This window comes from Protomyctophum bolini (assembly GCF_963924005.1).
Source record: "Protomyctophum bolini genome assembly, chromosome: 6".
Classification (NCBI taxonomy): domain Eukaryota; kingdom Metazoa; phylum Chordata; class Actinopteri; order Myctophiformes; family Myctophidae; genus Protomyctophum; species Protomyctophum bolini.
Window position 1 is genome coordinate 50562471 of NC_137867.1, and position 22196 is coordinate 50584666.

The following is a 22196-nucleotide window of genomic DNA, read 5'->3' on the forward strand; positions in this document are numbered from 1 at the left end:
GTAAACCATACTGCATGCAGTAACCCTGGGAAAATAATAATTCAAATGTATAATGTGTTGAAAGTGATTTTTTCCAATTTTTTCTTTGTTTTTTATTTCTCCTATGTTTTTTATTTCTTATTTTATATTTTATTTTACTATGTTTTATTTTGAGTTAGTGTTTGTAAACAATTGTACCGGTAAGTAGGCTATTGCCTTTTGTTAAAACTTAAATGTTTGTCTGTGTCGGACCCCAGGAAGACTAGCTTTTGTCAAGGCAAAAGCTAATGGGGATCCTTATAAACATTAAACAATAAACGACACGGTTGCTTGTTTCTGACACAACAACCAACCAACCTGGCGACCCCTGGGTGTTAGGAAGGAAGAAGAAGAGAAGCCGATTCTGGAACCGCCATTACGTTGTTGTTGTTGCGCACATTACGACCAACGTAAAGGGAATACTACTTTCTGCTTTTGGCGTAACAATACGCACAATTATCTCTCACCCCCTCAGTCCCTCCTCCTCCTTAACTCGATCTAAAGATTAATTAATGTCTTTACAAACGTAATTAGGGAACAATAATAATAGTAAAGAATGGCGTCGCTGGCTAAGAAGAGGAAGATGAACTTCTCTGAACGTGAGGTGAGGAGATAGTATGGCTAATGCAGTGGTTCCCAAAGTAGGGTTCGGGGACCCCCAGGGGTCCTTGAGGGAGTTCCAGGGGGTCCCCAGCTAAATGATAGTTTGGAACTAAATGGACACTTAGGGGTCTGTAACTCTGAGAGTGTACGTTCCATTTGTATCACTCTCAGAGTTAAATTAACATTGATTTTACAATATAAATTACGGGTCCCAGAGATAGAAATGCCATTAAATGGGGGTCCGTAGACTAATGCATGTCAAACTGGGGGTCCTTGAAATTAAACGGGTTGAGAATCACTGAAAAATCTTCTCTTATTGGGGATCCCTGGCATATCTTTTCAAATGGGGATCCCTGGCATATCTTTTCAAATGGGGGTCCCTGGCATATCTTTTCAAATGGGGGTCCCTGGCATATCTTTTCAAACGGGGGTCCCTGGCATATCTTTTCAAACGGGGGTCCCTGGCATATCTTTTCAAACGGGGGTCCCTGGCATATCTTTTCAAACGGGGGTCCCTGGCATATCTTTTCAAACGGGGGTCCGTGGGGCTAATTAGTGTCAATTTGGGGGTCCTTGACATGAAACAGTTTGGGAACCAGTGGTGTTTTTGACTGCAAAATTTGATTTTAGTTTTAGTCATAGTCTTTTGAATATTTTTTATTTAGTCTTAGTCACATTTTAGTCACCTATAGTCGACTTAAATATACAGTTGATTTAGTCGACTTAAATGTGTTTTGACATGCCTTGATATCGTTGTAATGGCAGATTTTGGTTGCATGCTGAATATAGCAGATCTACATGCTCACAACGCATCGGGGTGTGAGCATTGTGAGCTTGTAGATCTGCTAATTTGAGCCTGCAACTTAGCATAAAACTGGATCTCTTGTCCACTAGTCTCTCCCTAACATTTTAGTCTAGTTTATATCTGTCGAACAATTGTCAGTAGGCCTATATTTAGCCATAGTTTTAGTCATCATAGATTCGTTTTTATTTTGTTTTTTATTTCCATTTAGTCAGTGAAAAAGGCAAAGGGTATAGTCGACAGACATTTTTCGTCTCGGTTTTATTCGACAAAAACAACACTGTAACGTTACGTTAAGTTGGCTTGTTGTGATTAAGGATCTGAGTGTGTTTGTTTTATGTTGAACTTCAGAACGTTGAAATGTGTTTAATTTCCTTTTTAAGGCTTCGTAACAAACTACACTCCAGGGCAGATATGATACATGACTACTGTACACTAGGGCAGATATGATACATGACTACTGTACACTAGGGCAGATATGATACATGACTACTGTACACCAGGGCAGATATGATACATGACTACTGTACACTAGGGCAGATATGATACATGACTACTGTACACCAGGGCAGATATGATACATGACTACTGTACACCAGGGCAGATATGATACATGACTACTGTACACACTAGGGCAGATATGATACATGACTACTGTACACTAGGGCAGATATGATACATGACTACTGTACCTTAGGGCAGATATGATACATGACTACTGTACCTTAGGGCAGATATGATACATGACTACTGTACACTAGGGCAGATATGATACATGACTACTGTACACTAGGGCAGATATGATACATGACTACTGTACCTTAGGGCAGATATGATACATGACTACTGTACACTAGGGCAGATATGATACATGACTACTGTACACTAGGGCAGATATGATACATGACTACTGTACACTAGGGCAGATATGATACATGACTACTGTACCTTAGGGCAGATATGATACATGACTACTGTACACCAGGGCAGATATGATACATGACTACTGTACACTAGGGCAGATATGATACATGACTACTGTACACTAGGGCAGATATGATACATGACTACTGTACACCAGGGCAGATATGATACATGACTACTGTACACCAGGGCAGATATGATACATGACTACTGTACACTAGGGCAGATATGATACATGACTACTGTACACTAGGGCAGATATGATACATGACTACTGTACACCAGGGCAGATATGATAAATGACTACTGTACACCAGGGCAGATATGATACATGACTACTGTACACTAGGGCAGATATGATACATGACTACTGTACACTAGGGCAGATATGATACATGACTACTGTACACCAGGGCAGATATGATACATGACTACTGTACACTAGGGCAGATATGATACATGACTACTGTACACCAGGGCAGATATGATACATGACTACTGTACACTAGGGCAGATATGATACATGACTACTGTACACTAGGGCAGATATGATACATGACTACTGTACACCAGGGCAGATATGATACATGACTACTGTACTCCAGGGCAGATATGATACATGACTACTGTACACTAGGGCAGATATGATACATGACTACTGTACCTTAGGGCAGATATGATACATGACTACTGTACCTTAGGGCAGATATGATACATGACTACTGTACCTTAGGGCAGATATGATACATGACTACTGTACCTTAGGGCAGATATGATACATGACTACTGTACACCAGGGCAGATATGATACATGACTACTGTACTCCAGGGCAGATATGATACATGACTACTGTACACTAGGGCAGATATGATACATGACTACTGTACCTTAGGGCAGATATGATACATGACTACTGTACCTTAGGGCAGATATGATACATGACTACTGTACCTTAGGGCAGATATGATACATGACTACTGTACACCAGGGCAGATATGATAAATGACTACTGTACACCAGGGCAGATATGATACATGACTACTGTACACCAGGGCAGATATGATACATGACTACTGTACACTAGGGCAGATATGATACATGACTACTGTACACTAGGGCAGATATGATACATGACTACTGTACACTAGGGCAGATATGATACATGACTACTGTACACTAGGGCAGATATGATACATGACTACTGTACCTTAGGGCAGATATGATACATGACTACTGTACACTAGGGCAGATATGATACATGACTACTGTACCTTAGGGCAGATATGATACATGACTACTGTACACTAGGGCAGATATGATACATGACTACTGTACACTAGGGCAGATATGATACATGACTACTGTACACTAGGGCAGATATGATACATGACTACTGTACACCAGGGCAGATATGATACATGACTACTGTACACTAGGGCAGATATGATACATGACTACTGTACACTAGGGCAGATATGATACATGACTACTGTACCTTAGGGCAGATATGATACATGACTACTGTACCTTAGGGCAGATATGATACATGACTACTGTACCTTAGGGCAGATATGATACATGACTACTGTACACTAGGGCAGATATGATACATGACTACTGTACACTAGGGCAGATATGATACATGACTACTGTACACCAGGGCAGATATGATACATGACTACTGTACCTTAGGGCAGATATGATACATGACTACTGTACACTAGGGCAGATATGATACATGACTACTGTACACCAGGGCAGATATGATACATGACTACTGTACCTTAGGGCAGATATGATACATGACTACTGTACACTAGGGCAGATATGATACATGACTACTGTACACTAGGGCAGATATGATACATGACTACTGTACACTAGGGCAGATATGATACATGACTACTGTACACTAGGGCAGATATGATACATGACTACTGTACACTAGGGCAGATATGATACATGACTACTGTACTCCAGGGCAGATATGATACATGACTACTGTACACTAGGGCAGATATGATACATGACTACTGTACACTAGGGCAGATATGATACATGACTACTGTACACCAGGGCAGATATGATACATGACTACTGTACCTTAGGGCAGATATGATACATGACTACTGTACACTAGGGCAGATATGATACATGACTACTGTACACCAGGGCAGATATGATACATGACTACTGTACCTTAGGGCAGATATGATACATGACTACTGTACACTAGGGCAGATATGATACATGACTACTGTACACTAGGGCAGATATGATACATGACTACTGTACACTAGGGCAGATATGATACATGACTACTGTACACTAGGGCAGATATGATACATGACTACTGTACACTAGGGCAGATATGATACATGACTACTGTACTCCAGGGCAGATATGATACATGACTACTGTACACTAGGGCAGATATGATACATGACTACTGTACCTTAGGGCAGATATGATACATGACTACTGTACACTAGGGCAGATATGATACATGACTACTGTACACCAGGGCAGATATGATACATGACTACTGTACACTAGGGCAGATATGATACATGACTACTGTACACTAGGGCAGATATGATACATGACTACTGTACACTAGGGCAGATATGATACATGACTACTGTACACTAGGGCAGATATGATACATGACTACTGTACTCCAGGGCAGATATGATACATGACTACTGTACACTAGGGCAGATATGATACATGACTACTGTACACCAGGGCAGATATGATACATGACTACTGTACACTAGGGCAGATATGATACATGACTACTGTACACTAGGGCAGATATGATACATGACTACTGTACACCAGGGCAGATATGATACATGACTACTGTACACTAGGGCAGATATGATACATGACTACTGTACACCAGGGCAGATATGATACATGACTACTGTACACTAGGGCAGATATGATACATGACTACTGTACACTAGGGCAGATATGATACATGACTACTGTACACCAGGGCAGATATGATACATGACTACTGTACCTTAGGGCAGATATGATACATGACTACTGTACACTAGGGCAGATATGATACATGACTACTGTACACCAGGGCAGATATGATACATGACTACTGTACACTAGGGCAGATATGATACATGACTACTGTACACCAGGGCAGATATGATACATGACTACTGTACACTAGGGCAGATATGATACATGACTACTGTACACTAGGGCAGATATGATACATGACTACTGTACACTAGGGCAGATATGATACATTACTACTGTACACCAGGGCAGATATGATACATGACTACTGTACACCAGGGCAGATATGATACATGACTACTGTACACTAGGGCAGATATGATACATGACTACTGTACACCAGGGCAGATATGATACATGACTACTGTACTCCAGGGCAGATATGATACATGACTACTGTACACTAGGGCAGATATGATACATGACTACTGTACCTTAGGGCAGATATGATACATGACTACTGTACCTTAGGGCAGATATGATACATGACTACTGTACCTTAGGGCAGATATGATACATGACTACTGTACACCAGGGCAGATATGATAAATGACTACTGTACACCAGGGCAGATATGATACATGACTACTGTACACCAGGGCAGATATGATACATGACTACTGTACACTAGGGCAGATATGATACATGACTACTGTACACTAGGGCAGATATGATACATGACTACTGTACACCAGGGCAGATATGATACATGACTACTGTACCTTAGGGCAGATATGATACATGACTACTGTACACTAGGGCAGATATGATACATGACTACTGTACACTAGGGCAGATATGATACATGACTACTGTACCTTAGGGCAGATATGATACATGACTACTGTACACTAGGGCAGATATGATACATGACTACTGTACACTAGGGCAGATATGATACATGACTACTGTACCTTAGGGCAGATATGATACATGACTACTGTACACTAGGGCAGATATGATACATGACTACTGTACCTTAGGGCAGATATGATACATGACTACTGTACACTAGGGCAGATATGATACATGACTACTGTACCTTAGGGCAGATATGATACATGACTACTGTACCTTAGGGCAGATATGATACATGACTACTGTACACTAGGGCAGATATGATACATGACTACTGTACACCAGGGCAGATATGATACATGACTACTGTACACTAGGGCAGATATGATACATGACTACTGTACACTAGGGCAGATATGATACATGACTACTGTACCTTAGGGCAGATATGATACATGACTACTGTACACTAGGGCAGATATGATACATGACTACTGTACACTAGGGCAGATATGATACATGACTACTGTACACTAGGGCAGATATGATACATGACTACTGTACACTAGGGCAGATATGATACATGACTACTGTACACTAGGGCAGATATGATACATGACTACTGTACCTTAGGGCAGATATGATACATGACTACTGTACACCAGGGCAGATATGATACATGACTACTGTACACTAGGGCAGATATGATACATGACTACTGTACACTAGGGCAGATATGATACATGACTACTGTACACTAGGGCAGATATGATACATGACTACTGTACACTAGGGCAGATATGATACATGACTACTGTACACCAGGGCAGATATGATACATGACTACTGTACACTAGGGCAGATATGATACATGACTACTGTACACTAGGGCAGATATGATACATGACTACTGTACACCAGGGCAGATATGATACATGACTACTGTACACTAGGGCAGATATGATACATGACTACTGTACACCAGGGCAGATATGATACATGACTACTGTACACTAGGGCAGATATGATACATGACTACTGTACACTAGGGCAGATATGATACATGACTACTGTACACTAGGGCAGATATGATACATGACTACTGTACACCAGGGCAGATATGATACATGACTACTGTACACTAGGGCAGATATGATACATGACTACTGTACACCAGGGCAGATATGATACATGACTACTGTACACTAGGGCAGATATGATACATGACTACTGTACCTTAGGGCAGATATGATACATGACTACTGTACCTTAGGGCAGATATGATACATGACTACTGTACACCAGGGCAGATATGATACATGACTACTGTACCTTAGGGCAGATATGATACATGACTACTGTACACTAGGGCAGATATGATACATGACTACTGTACACCAGGGCAGATATGATACATGACTACTGTACACTAGGGCAGATATGATACATGACTACTGTACCTTAGGGCAGATATGATACATGACTACTGTACACTAGGGCAGATATGATACATGACTACTGTACACTAGGGCAGATATGATACATGACTACTGTACACTAGGGCAGATATGATACATGACTACTGTACACCAGGGCAGATATGATACATGACTACTGTACACTAGGGCAGATATGATACATGACTACTGTACACTAGGGCAGATATGATACATGACTACTGTACCTTAGGGCAGATATGATACATGACTACTGTACACCAGGGCAGATATGATACATGACTACTGTACACTAGGGCAGATATGATACATGACTACTGTACCTTAGGGCAGATATGATACATGACTACTGTACACTAGGGCAGATATGATACATGACTACTGTACACCAGGGCAGATATGATACATGACTACTGTACACTAGGGCAGATATGATACATGACTACTGTACACTAGGGCAGATATGATACATGACTACTGTACCTTAGGGCAGATATGATACATGACTACTGTACACTAGGGCAGATATGATACATGACTACTGTACCTTAGGGCAGATATGATACATGACTACTGTACACTAGGGCAGATATGATACATGACTACTGTACACCAGGGCAGATATGATACATGACTACTGTACACTAGGGCAGATATGATACATGACTACTGTACACTAGGGCAGATATGATACATGACTACTGTACACTAGGGCAGATATGATACATGACTACTGTACCTTAGGGCAGATATGATACATGACTACTGTACCTTAGGGCAGATATGATACATGACTACTGTACACTAGGGCAGATATGATACATGACTACTGTACACTAGGGCAGATATGATACATGACTACTGTACCTTAGGGCAGATATGATACATGACTACTGTACACTAGGGCAGATATGATACATGACTACTGTACACTAGGGCAGATATGATACATGACTACTGTACACTAGGGCAGATATGATACATGACTACTGTACACCAGGGCAGATATGATACATGACTACTGTACACCAGGGCAGATATGATACATGACTACTGTACACTAGGGCAGATATGATACATGACTACTGTACACTAGGGCAGATATGATACATGACTACTGTACACTAGGGCAGATATGATACATGACTACTGTACACTAGGGCAGATATGATACATGACTACTGTACACTAGGGCAGATATGATACATGACTACTGTACACTAGGGCAGATATGATACATGACTACTGTACACTAGGGCAGATATGATACATGACTACTGTACACTAGGGCAGATATGATACATGACTACTGTACACTAGGGCAGATATGATACATGACTACTGTACACTAGGGCAGATATGATACATGACTACTGTACACTAGGGCAGATATGATACATGACTACTGTACACCAGGGCAGATATGATACATGACTACTGTACACCAGGGCAGATATGATACATGACTACTGTACACTAGGGCAGATATGATACATGACTACTGTACACTAGGGCAGATATGATACATGACTACTGTACACTAGGGCAGATATGATACATGACTACTGTACACTAGGGCAGATATGATACATGACTACTGTACCTTAGGGCAGATATGATACATGACTACTGTACACTAGGGCAGATATGATACATGACTACTGTACACTAGGGCAGATATGATACATGACTACTGTACACTAGGGCAGATATGATACATGACTACTGTACACCAGGGCAGATATGATACATGACTACTGTACACTAGGGCAGATATGATACATGACTACTGTACACTAGGGCAGATATGATACATGACTACTGTACACCAGGGCAGATATGATACATGACTACTGTACACTAGGGCAGATATGATACATGACTACTGTACACTAGGGCAGATATGATACATGACTACTGTACACTAGGGCAGATATGATACATGACTACTGTACACCAGGGCAGATATGATACATGACTACTGTACACTAGGGCAGATATGATACATGACTACTGTACACTAGGGCAGATATGATACATGACTACTGTACACTAGGGCAGATATGATACATGACTACTGTACACCAGGGCAGATATGATACATGACTACTGTACACCAGGGCAGATATGATACATGACTACTGTACACTAGGGCAGATATGATACATGACTACTGTACACCAGGGCAGATATGATACATGACTACTGTACACCAGGGCAGATATGATACATGACTACTGTACACTAGGGCAGATATGATACATGACTACTGTACACTAGGGCAGATATGATACATGACTACTGTACACTAGGGCAGATATGATACATGACTACTGTACACCAGGGCAGATATGATACATGACTACTGTACACTAGGGCAGATATGATACATGACTACTGTACACTAGGGCAGATATGATACATGACTACTGTACCTTAGGGCAGATATGATACATGACTACTGTACACCAGGGCAGATATGATACATGACTACTGTACACTAGGGCAGATATGATACATGACTACTGTACACCAGGGCAGATATGATACATGACTACTGTACCTTAGGGCAGATATGATACATGACTACTGTACACCAGGGCAGATATGATACATGACTACTGTACACTAGGGCAGATATGATACATGACTACTGTACACTAGGGCAGATATGATACATGACTACTGTACACTAGGGCAGATATGATACATGACTACTGTACACCAGGGCAGATATGATACATGACTACTGTACACTAGGGCAGATATGATACATGACTACTGTACACTAGGGCAGATATGATACATGACTACTGTACACTAGGGCAGATATGATACATGACTACTGTACACCAGGGCAGATATGATACATGACTACTGTACACCAGGGCAGATATGATACATGACTACTGTACACTAGGGCAGATATGATACATGACTACTGTACACCAGGGCAGATATGATACATGACTACTGTACCTTAGGGCAGATATGATACATGACTACTGTATACTAGGGCAGATATGATACATGACTACTGTACACTAGGGCAGATATGATACATGACTACTGTACACCAGGGCAGATATGATACATGACTACTGTACACTAGGGCAGATATGATACATGACTACTGTACACTAGGGCAGATATGATACATGACTACTGTACACCAGGGCAGATATGATACATGACTACTGTACACTAGGGCAGATATGATACATGACTACTGTACACTAGGGCAGATATGATACATGACTACTGTACACTAGGGCAGATATGATACATGACTACTGTACACTAGGGCAGATATGATACATGACTACTGTACACCAGGGCAGATATGATACATGACTACTGTACACTAGGGCAGATATGATACATGACTACTGTACACTAGGGCAGATATGATACATGACTACTGTACACTAGGGCAGATATGATACATGACTACTGTACCTTAGGGCAGATATGATACATGACTACTGTACACTAGGGCAGATATGATACATGACTACTGTACACCAGGGCAGATATGATACATGACTACTGTACACTAGGGCAGATATGATACATGACTACTGTACACCAGGGCAGATATGATACATGACTACTGTACACTAGGGCAGATATGATACATGACTACTGTACACTAGGGCAGATATGATACATGACTACTGTACACTAGGGCAGATATGATACATGACTACTGTACCTTAGGGCAGATATGATACATGACTACTGTACTCCAGGGCAGATAATGATACATGTCTTAAATATACAAAAAATAATTTAATCATTTGTAAAAAAAAATCTTTTTTTAATAATTAAAAAATAGCAGATCAACTATTTCCGTTTTTTTTATCGTTTTGAAATTGTAATCCAATATTTATAATAATAATTGTAATCCAATATTGATAATAATATTTGTAATCCAATATTTATAATAATATAATTGTAATCCAATATTTATAATATAATTGTAATGAAATATTTATAATATAATTGTAATCCAATTGACGATTATGCAAAAAATAATTGTGATTAACTCAAATTATTGTGATTAGACAATTCTGAAATAATTGTGAGACAACCTGGGGAGAGCAACGAACTGACCTCTAGAGACAACCTGGGGAGAGCAACGAACTGACCTCTAGAGACAACCTGGGGAGAGCAACGAACTGACCTATAGAGACAACCTGGGGAGAGCAACGAACTGACCTCTAGAGACAACCTGGGGAGAGCAACGAACTGACCTCTAGAGACAACCTGGGGAGAGCAACGAACTGACCTCTAGAGACAACCTGGGGAGAGCAACGGACTGACTTCCTGAACATTAAGCCAGTTTAATAATACCAGTAAGACGCCTGAGGGCGAGAAGCACTGGCCAATTGATGAGTTCAGATCAACATATGGAATGTAAGAACAGGTCAGCTCCATATATGGAGATCTAAGGGTGGCAGCGGGGACATTCTCTTGAGTGTACAGAGTTTGATGAGGGCCCAGGTAGGGCCGGGCCTTAATTTTCGGGCCTGTTGAGAACCCGGGCACGGCTGCACTAATAACTTTGGGGCCTAGAGTTTAAATGGACAGGTATCAGTCAACAGGCCCGTCTAGAGTTTAAATGGACAGGTATCAGTCAACAGGCCCGTCTAGAGTTTAAAATAAATGGACAGGTATCAGTCAACAGGCCCGTCTAGAGTTTAAATGGACAGGTATCAGTCAACAGGCCCGTCTAGAGTTTAAATGGACAGGTATCAGTCAACAGGCCCGTCTAGAGTTTAAATGGACAGGTATCAGTCAACAGGCCCGTCTAGAGTTTAAATGGACAGGTATCAGTCAACAGGCCCGTCTAGAGTTTAAATGGACAGGTATCAGTCAACAGGCCCCGTCTAGAGTTTAAATGGACAGGTATCAGTCAACAGGCCCGTCTAGAGTTTAAATGGACAGGTATCAGTCAACAGGCCCGTCTAGAGTTTAAATGGACAGGTTCTGACATTCCATAATGTTGATCCTTACAATGTGTGACGGTGTGACCATATATGGTATACAGGCTTAATATCCCTGATGATGTCATAGTGATGACACAAGACCTATAGGCACAATATTATATGTGTGTATGTGGATGATGATGTAATAGTGCTTTTTGTGATTACATTAAATGTAAACATTAAATCTGTTTAACAACATTTAACTCTTTCACCGCCAGGTGGAGATCATCGTGGAGGAGATAGAGAGACACAAGCACGCTTTGGTTAACCATTTCAACGCCGGGGTCACCCACCTGGCGAAGAACGGCGCCTGGCTGGACATCCTGCGCAAGGTCACACACACACACACACACACACACACACACACACGTGCACGCACACACACACTCACACACACACACACACACACGCACACGCACGTGCACACACACACACTCACACACACACACACACACACACGCACACGCACGTGCACACGCACACACACGCACACGCACACACACACACACACACCCTAGGGCTGACCTAAAAAAAATCGATTAATCGACGTTCTTTCGATAAGCACGGGAATCGATCTTGAAATAACAAATCGACTAATTTTTTTAAAGCGGCCCTTTGGTCCGCCAGCCATGCTTGCGCCTCGCAGCGCCTGGTAGCGCCTCCTCTCCCCCCCTCATGTTAACAACAAGGAAGTCAACTGAACAAGTGCAGCTGCAGTCCCAGGAAAAAAAAAATCAAAAGTGTGGTTGCAGTTAAAAATACCGTATTTGAATATAGGTTGTACACGAGAGTGAATTAACCGCTGGGAAAATCCCTAATTGAGAGAGTGTAACTGGTAAGAACTGGTGTTGCCTGTTGTGAGCTGGTGCGGCCACGTTGAGAGGCGTTCAGAAATGAGGGGATCTCTAAACTCAACATGCTGTATATATAATAGTGGACAACTATTTGAGTAAGGGCTGTTATTTGGAAATTTACGTTATGCAAAGATGACCGAGGAAAAGTGGACTGCTTTGTAAGAAACAAATCCAAAGCGCGTTCCGGACCACTGTTGTGGTGGAAAGAGTTGGCACCTTAAACCTCAAATGACGTCACATTGTAGGCACTACAGAGCCGAACCGACTTTTATTGGGCTCTAAATAGGAGTATGAATGTAGACACGTTGGTCTTTTAGGGTTAGGGTTAGAATCTAGACATGTTGGTCTTTTAGGCACACAATAGAAGTCGGATTAAAACAGCAGTGAGTAGAGTCGTCATGGCACAGCACAGAGAAGAGAAGTAATGCCTCTGTTAATATTTATTTATGTTAAGAGAAGAGAAGTAATGCCTCTGTTAATATTTATTTAGGTTAAGAGAAGAGAAGTAATGCCTCTGTTAATATTTAGTTATGTTAAGAGAAGAGAAGTAATGCCTCTGTTAATATTTATTTAGGTTAAGAGAAGAGAAGTAATGCCTCTGTTAATATTTATTTATGTTAAGAGAAGAGAAGTAATGCCTCTGTTAATATTTAGTTACGTTAAGAGAAGAGAAGTAATGCCTCTGTTAATATTTATTTATGTTAAGAGAAGAGAAGTAATGCCTCTGTTAATATTTATTTAGGTTAAGAGAAGAGAAGTAATGCCTCTGTTAATATTTATTTATGTTAAGAGAAGAGAAGTAATGCCTCTGTTAATATTTATTTAGGTTAAGAGAAGAGAAGTAATGCCTCTGTTAATATTTATTTAGGTTAAGAGAAGAGAAGTAATGCCTCTGTTAATATTTATTTATGTTAAGAGAAGAGAAGTAATGCCTCTGTTAATATTTATTTAGGTTAAGAGAAGAGAAGTAATGCCTCTGTTAATATTTAGTTATGTTAAGAGAAGAGAAGTAATGCCTCTGTTAATATTTATTTATGTTAAGAGAAGAGAAGTAATGCCTCTGTTAATATTTATTTATGTTAAGAGAAGAGAAGTAATGCCTCTGTTAATATTTATTTAGGTTAAGAGAAGAGAAGTAATGCCTCTGTTAATATTTAGTTATGTTAAGAGAAGAGAAGTAATGCCTCTGTTAATATTTAGTTATGTTAAGAGAAGAGAAGTAATGCCTCTGTTAATATTTATTTATGTTAAGAGAAGAGAAGTAATGCCTCTGTTAATATTTAGTTATGTTAAGAGAAGAGAAGTAATGCCTCTGTTAATATTTATTTATGTTAAGAGAAGAGAAGTAATGCCTCTGTTAATATTTATTTATGTTAAGAGAAGAGAAGTAATGCCTCTGTTAATATTTATTTATGTTAAGAGAAGAGAAGTAATGCCTCTGTTAATATTTATTTAGGTTAAGAGAAGAGAAGTAATGCCTCTGTTAATATTTATTTAGGTTAAGAGAAGAGAAGTAATGCCTCTGTTAATATTTATTTATGTTAAGAGAAGAGAAGTAATGCCTCTGTTAATATTTAGTTATGTTAAGAGAAGAGAAGTAATGCCTCTGTTAATATTTATTTAGGTTAAGAGAAGAGAAGTAATGCCTCTGTTAATATTTAGTTATGTTAAGAGAAGAGAAGTAATGCCTCTGTTAATATTTATTTAGGTTAAGAGAAGAGAAGTAATGCCTCTGTTAATATTTATTTATGTTAAGAGAAGAGAAGTAATGCCTCTGTTAATATTTAGTTATGTTAAGAGAAGAGAAGTAATGCCTCTGTTAATATTTATTTATGTTAAGAGAAGAGAAGTAATGCCTCTGTTAATATTTATTTATGTTAAGAGAAGAGAAGTAATGCCTCTGTTAATATTTATTTATGTTAAGAGAAGAGAAGTAATGCCTCTGTTAATATTTTCTGCACTGATATATTATAACTATAATATTGCACTGATGATACATGCATGCAATATTATGCATGCCATGCATGCCATGCGTGCATGCATGCCATGCGAGCCATGCATGCCATGCGTTCCATGCATGCCATATATCTGCCCACTTGACAGCGTCTGCTGTTTTGAATGGTAGCCAAACTGTTACTTTTAGGCCTACCATTATTTCGTTCTTTTTAGTTTTTAGTTCCATGATAGAATAGAGGCTAGACTCTAGAGGGAATCAGGCTTGATTGATTGATTTAAGAGTTAATTCATCGTTTACAATTGACAGAGGCTTTGGATTATATTTTATTGAGAGGTAATGCCTGTTTCAGGCGCTGTTTAATAATTGTTATATAAAATTAAGTTAAATTAAGACCAATCCAAGTATGCGCCCCCGTTGGCCCCTCCCTGCAGGTCAACTCATTAACCAATCATAGGCCCCTCCCTGCAGGTCAACTCATTAACCAATCATAGGCCCCTCCCTGCAGGTCAACTCATTAACCAATCATAGGCCCCCGTCCCTACAGGTCAACGCGGTCACCACGTGTCCTCGCGAGCTGGCCGAGGTGAAGAAGAAGTGGTCGGACATGAAGACGGAGGTTCGCCGCAAGGTGGCACAGGCGCGCGCCGCCATGGAGGGAGGGGGCGGGGCCAACGCGCCCCCCGCCGTGCCTGTCATCCTGACGGCCATGCAGCAGCGGATCTGCAACCTGCTGGGGGAGGCGACCATCATCAGCCTGCCCGCCGACGCCATCCACGACCACGACCACGACGCCATGCACCACGGGCTGCCCGTTGCCACCGTCACGCTCACCCAGGGTACGCCAACACAACCCTAACCTCACCCAGGGTACGCCAACACAACCCTAACCTCACCCAGGGTACGCCAACACAACCCTAACCTCACCCAGGGTACGCCAACACAACCCTAACCCTAACCTCACCCAGGGTATGCCAACACAACCCTTTATTGTGTCTAATGTGTTCCTCAGCTCTGCCAACAGGACAGGTCTCAGTGTATTTATTGTGTCTAATGTGTTCCTCAGCTCTGCCAACAGGACAGGTCTCAGTGTGTGATGAAGCCAAACAACTCAACGGTAAGCAGAATCCAAACCACATCAATGATTATTTAAAGATGCAGCGCTATGATTTAATATTATTATTATTATTATTTAAGGAGGAAGAACTTTTTACAAAGTGTACAGTAGGCCTTTTTGTTAAAATGTAACCCCTCTCCCATCTCCCTGACTCCTCCCCCATCTCCCTGACCCCTCCCACATCTCCCTGACTGCTCCCCCATCCTCCCAACCCCTCTCCCATTTCCCGGACCCCTCCCCCATCTCCCTGACTCCTCCCCATCTATCGGACTCCTCCCCCATCTCCCTGACTCCTCCCCACCTCCCTGACTCCTCCCCATCTCACTGACTCCTCCCCCATCTCACTGACTCCTCCCCCATCTCCCTGACCCCTCCCCATATCCCTGACTCTTCCCCATCTCCCTGACTCCTCCCCCATCTCCCTGACTCCTCCCCATATACCTGGCTCCTCCCCTATCTCCCTGACTCCTCCCCCGTCTCCCTGACTGTTTATATAGATGATATTGTTGTTTCAGACACAGAGGCGTACCTGGAGGAGGTTCCGGGCGTGGTGGAGTACTGCACCACCACAGTGGGAGGAGACCCCGTTGTGGAGGCCACGCCCACCGTGGACATGTTGGGGGGCGGGGCGTCGGCCGGCTCGCCCCCCCCTCTGCCCAACCAGAGCCATGCCAAGCCCCAGGTATGATGTCACTGATGAGGCCCGATCAGGCTTCCTCGCCGCCCAACGTGAATGTGTAAACACACACAGTTGTAAGTAGTTACATTTGTAACATCCGGTCGCGCGTTCTGGCTCTTCAAAATAAGGGTTGAACAGGGGGAATTCCTGGCGTGAATTACAGTGAATGTGTTAATTAATCCTGGCGGCTGGTGTGTTCAAATAAATATTTTTAAATGTTTGCTTTCTTCCAATGTAGCACTTTGAGATCTGTTTAAATCACTTTGAGATCTGTTTGAATCACTTTGAGATCTGTTGGAATCACTTTGAGATCTGTTTGAATCACTTTGAGATCAGTTTGAAGCACTTTGAGATCTGTTTGAATCACTGTGAGATCTGTTTGAAGCACTTTGAGATCTGTTTGAAATGTACAGATAATATAACGTATCCCCCATAAATATAATATAGTAAATAATAACAAAGCGTAATACCTCCTCCCTCCACCAGGAGCTGAAGAGTCGCATCGCCCTCAACTCGGCGCGCCTCCTGCAGGAGCAGCGTGTCACCAACGTGCACGTGCGTCAGATCGCCGTGCACCTGGAGGGCCAGAACGAGATGCTACAAGCCATGCGGCGCTCACAGGTAGGTCTGCCCGTCCTGGAGGGCTGTGGGCAGTTCAGAAACCAGTCTGTGTCTCATAGGAGGGCTGTGGACAGTTCAGAAACCAGTCTGTGTCTCATAGGAGGGCTGTGGGCAGTTCAGAAACCAGTCTGTGTCTCATAGGAGGGCTGTGGGCGGTTCAGAAACCAGTCTGTGTCTCATAGGAGGGCTGTGGGCGGTTCAGAAACCAGTCTGTGTCTCATAGGAGGGCTGTGGGCAGTTCAGAAACCAGTCTGTGTCTCATAGGAGGGCTGTGGGCGGTTCAGAAACCAGTCTGTGTCTCATAGTAGGGCTGTGGGCAGTTCAGAAACCAGTCTGTGTCTCATCAGAGGGCTGTGGGCGGTTCAGAAACCAGTCTGTGTCTCATCAGAGGGCTGTGGGCGGTTCAGAAACCAGTCTGTGTCTCATAGGAGGGCTGTGGGCAGTTCAGAAACCAGTCTGTGTCTCATAGGAGGGCTGTGGGCAGTTCAGAAACCAGTCTGTGTCTCATAGGAGGGCTGTGAGCGGTTCAGAAAACAGTCTGTGTCTCATAGGAGGGCTGTGGGCAGTTCAGGAATTGTGTTATTTTATCATGAACATTAGTGAGGACCAATTTTATGAAGAATGGTTGAAAAAAGTTGTGAAGTGGTCCTTTAAAACGTTTGTCTGACCCACTTGAACGTCCTCCTCCTCACCACTAGGAGGCGCAGGCGTATGCGCAGGAGCGCCAGGCGCAGGCGCTGGAGGGAACGCAGGCGGCGCTGCTAGCGCTGGTGCAGATGCTGCGACCTGCGCTTAAAGACCTGCGCAAGGTAGGTCCACCCGTCCATACTGTAGGTCCACCCGTCCATACTGCACATGCTGTGGCCTTGGTCTATTTTGCTTAGACCTGTGGTTTTCAACCCTGTTTACATCAAGGTCCATTATATATTGATTCAGCATTTGAGCCACGGAACACCATCTGATGACATTTATCCTCTCAGACTCAGAGAGGCTAAATGTAATCAAATGGTGGTCCGTGGCTCAAATGCAGAATAAACTAGAACTGCACTGTGTGGAGTGCCAACTTGCTTTTTGCACACAAGTAGGCCATAAATGGCCTACTAGTGCGCGAGCAGAGACAGACACAAACTGTCAAATCTCAGCTTCTCTGTGAAACAACGTTTGAAATATTTAATTATTAGGTTTAGCTATTTGCTACGTACCTAGTTTTTGGAGGTAAAAAAGTAGTAACGTAATGTTGTAATTTTAATACGGATGAGTGACGGCTTTCGATGGTGATGTATATATGTCGATCAGTGTCGGGTGGATGAAAGGAAATGCCTCTATATGTATGATGTAATGTGTAAATTGATTAGCGGTATACTGTGGTTACTTTGCGTATGCCCCATTGGATGCATATGTATCGTAGCAGCATAATGACGTCGGGGTATAACTGGTATAACTAGCTCTCAATGATGACGTAATAAAGATGTGGATTAAAGGACCCAATGCCAGAGTGTAATTGATTTTCGATGGTGACGTAATGACGATATGTTTCAGTGTCGGGAGGATTAAAGGTAATGCTCCTGTGTGTACATGTATGTAATCTGACACCACTATGTGTACATGTATGTAATCTGACACCACTGCCATATCCAGCACAAGCAGTCATACACTGGCACGGCGCATACACATCAAACGGCGACATACGCATCGAAGCACTGGACGAAAACTATTACTTGCACCGTTGCACGCTCTGCTTGCACAGGTAATAATGGGCCTTGATATGAAAGGTTGAAAACCACTGGTGTGATGAATATAAGAGTCTTATATTCGGTACAATATAGATCGGGTTGGTTTACATGTTTGTATATTATATGTTCTCTTTTAAATGGACCACTACTACTAAAGTTTACTACTACTAATACTAATATTACTCCTAAATATAGTGTACTAATACTACTACTAAAGTTTACTACTACTAATACTAGGACTAATAAAGTGTAGCCTACTAATAACCTTAACCTTACTACCAGTAAGACGCGCAAACGCAGGAAGCGAACGCAGCTGAGACCCTGCAGATCATGTCTGTCTGTCTGTCTGTCTGTGTGTCTGTCCCGCTGTTACTGTATATGTGGACCTGGCCCCTTTTGTGCCCATATATGGAGCTGAGTGGACCTGGCCCCTTTTGTGCCCATATATGGAGCTGAGTGATTGCTGATGCAACACACTCCATATTTGGATAGCGGGACAGACACACGGACACACAGACAGACAGACAGATAGACAGACATGATCTGCTAGGTCTCATAGTAAGTGCTCACTGCGTTCACAACTACCAGTAAGACGCGCAAACACGGGAAGCGAACGCAACTGTCTGTCCCGCTTTTGTGCCCATATATGGAGCTGAGTGATTTGTTTGTGATTGATTCAACACACTCCATATTTGGACGTATAGCTGCTTTGGGGACTCCTTATATGGTTATGGCTGAGTCAAATCACTCAGCTCCATATATGGGCACAAAAGCGGGACAGACACACGGACACACGGACAGACATGATCTGCTAGGTCTCATAGTAAGTGCTCACTGCATTCGCAACTAAAACTAATGAAGTATTACTATTACTTCTAGTCCCTGCAGAGTGGTGGAGGCAGCAGCGACTTGGCTAACGCTAGCACTAACGCTAGTGCTAGCGTTAGCGCTAGCGCAGGAAGTACGGCGGCGCTAGCGGGGAGCGGCGACAACAACGCCGTTTGCATCGCCATTAGCGAAGGCGGCGGCTCGGGAACCGAGGAGCAGACTGGAGCCAAAACCCCGCCCCCTGCCCCGCCCCCTCCACAGCAAGAGGAGGAGACACAATAGAGACTGTGTGTGTGTGTGTGTGTGTGTGTGTGTGTGTGTGCGTGTGTGAGTGCTTTCTGACGCTTGATCCATACACATAGCTGTGCACCGATGTACAAGCTCACAACGCGCTGTGGGCTTGTAGATCGGCTGTGTTTTGGCGTCACCAAGGTTAGCTGTCTAGAAGAAACCTCATAACTCCAACATGTCAGTCATTATTTTTACCTTGCTACATATCTCTGTTGTCTGGGAGAAACCACCTAACTCCGGTCTGTATGCAGTTCAGAAACCAGTCTGTGTCTCATAGGAGGGTGGTGGGCAGTTCAGAATCCAGTCTGTGTTTCATAGGAGGGCTGTGGGCAGTTCAGAAACCAGTCTGTGTCTCATAGGAGGGCTGTGGGCGGTTCAGAAACCAGTCTGTGTCTCATAGGAGGGCTGTGGGCGGTTCAGAAACCAGTCTGTGTCTCATAGGAGGGCTGTGGGCAGTTCAGAAACCAGTCTGTGTCTCATAGGAGGAAGGAGGGCTGTTGGTGGTTCAGAAACCAGTCTGTGTCTCATAGGAGGGCTGTGGGCGGTTCAGAAACCAGTCTGTGTCTCATAGGAGGGCTGAACCTGTAGATCGGCAATTATTTGTTCTAAAAGTGTTTAGGGCTGAAGTTAAATTAAATAAAGGTCATTGTATGTGTTTCATGTTTCATGTTTTCATTTCGTTTAAAGTTTAATTTTCTTTTGGAAGTCGGATTGATTTATTGGTGATATATTTTTTGATTGATTGGACATTTTATTTCACAGTATGTAGAATGGGTAGATTTCATTGTATTTCACAGTATGTAGAATGGGTAGATTTCATTATATTTCACAGTATGTAGAAAGGGTAGATTTCATTGTATTTCACAGTATGTAGAATGGGTAGATTTCATTGTATTTCACAGTATGTGGAATGGGTACATTTCATTATATTTCACAGTATGTAGAATGGGTACATTTCATTATATTTCACAGTATGCAGAATGGGTACATTTCATTATATTTCACAGTATGTAGAATGGGTACATTTCATTATATTTCACAGTGTGTAGAATGGGTACATTTCATTATATTTCACAGTGTGTAGAATGGGTACATTTAATTATATTTCACAGTATGTAGAATGGGTACATTTCATTATATTTCACAGTATGTAGAATGGGTACATTTAATTATATTTCACAGTATGTAGAATGGGTACATTTCATTATATTTCACAGTATGTAGAATGGGTACATTTCATTATATTTCACAATGTGTAGAATGGGTACATTTCATTATATTTCACAGTGTGTAGAATGGGTACATTTCATTATATTTCACAGTATGTAGAATGGGTACATTTCATTATATTTCACAGTATGTAGAATGGGTACATTTCATTATATTTCACAATGTGTAGAATGGGTACATTTCATTATATTTCACAGTGTGTAGAATGGGTACATTTCATTATATTTCACAATGTGTAGAATGGGTACAT

General features: G+C 42.1%; 1 protein-coding gene across 1 annotated transcript; it reads left to right on the forward strand.

Moving 5' to 3' along the window:
- Window positions 1-445: 445 nt before the first annotated feature.
- Window positions 446-21347, forward strand: naif1 (nuclear apoptosis inducing factor 1). The gene is made up of 8 exons (XM_080766370.1): window positions 446-622; window positions 12858-12971; window positions 15995-16286; window positions 16514-16564; window positions 17080-17246; window positions 17730-17864; window positions 18563-18673; window positions 20477-21347. Exons 1-8 carry the CDS (start codon window positions 575-577, stop codon window positions 20705-20707), a joined length of 1149 nt encoding a protein of 382 aa, XP_080622496.1. The 5' UTR covers window positions 446-574; the 3' UTR covers window positions 20708-21347.
- The last annotated feature ends 849 nt before the right edge of the window (window positions 21348-22196 follow it).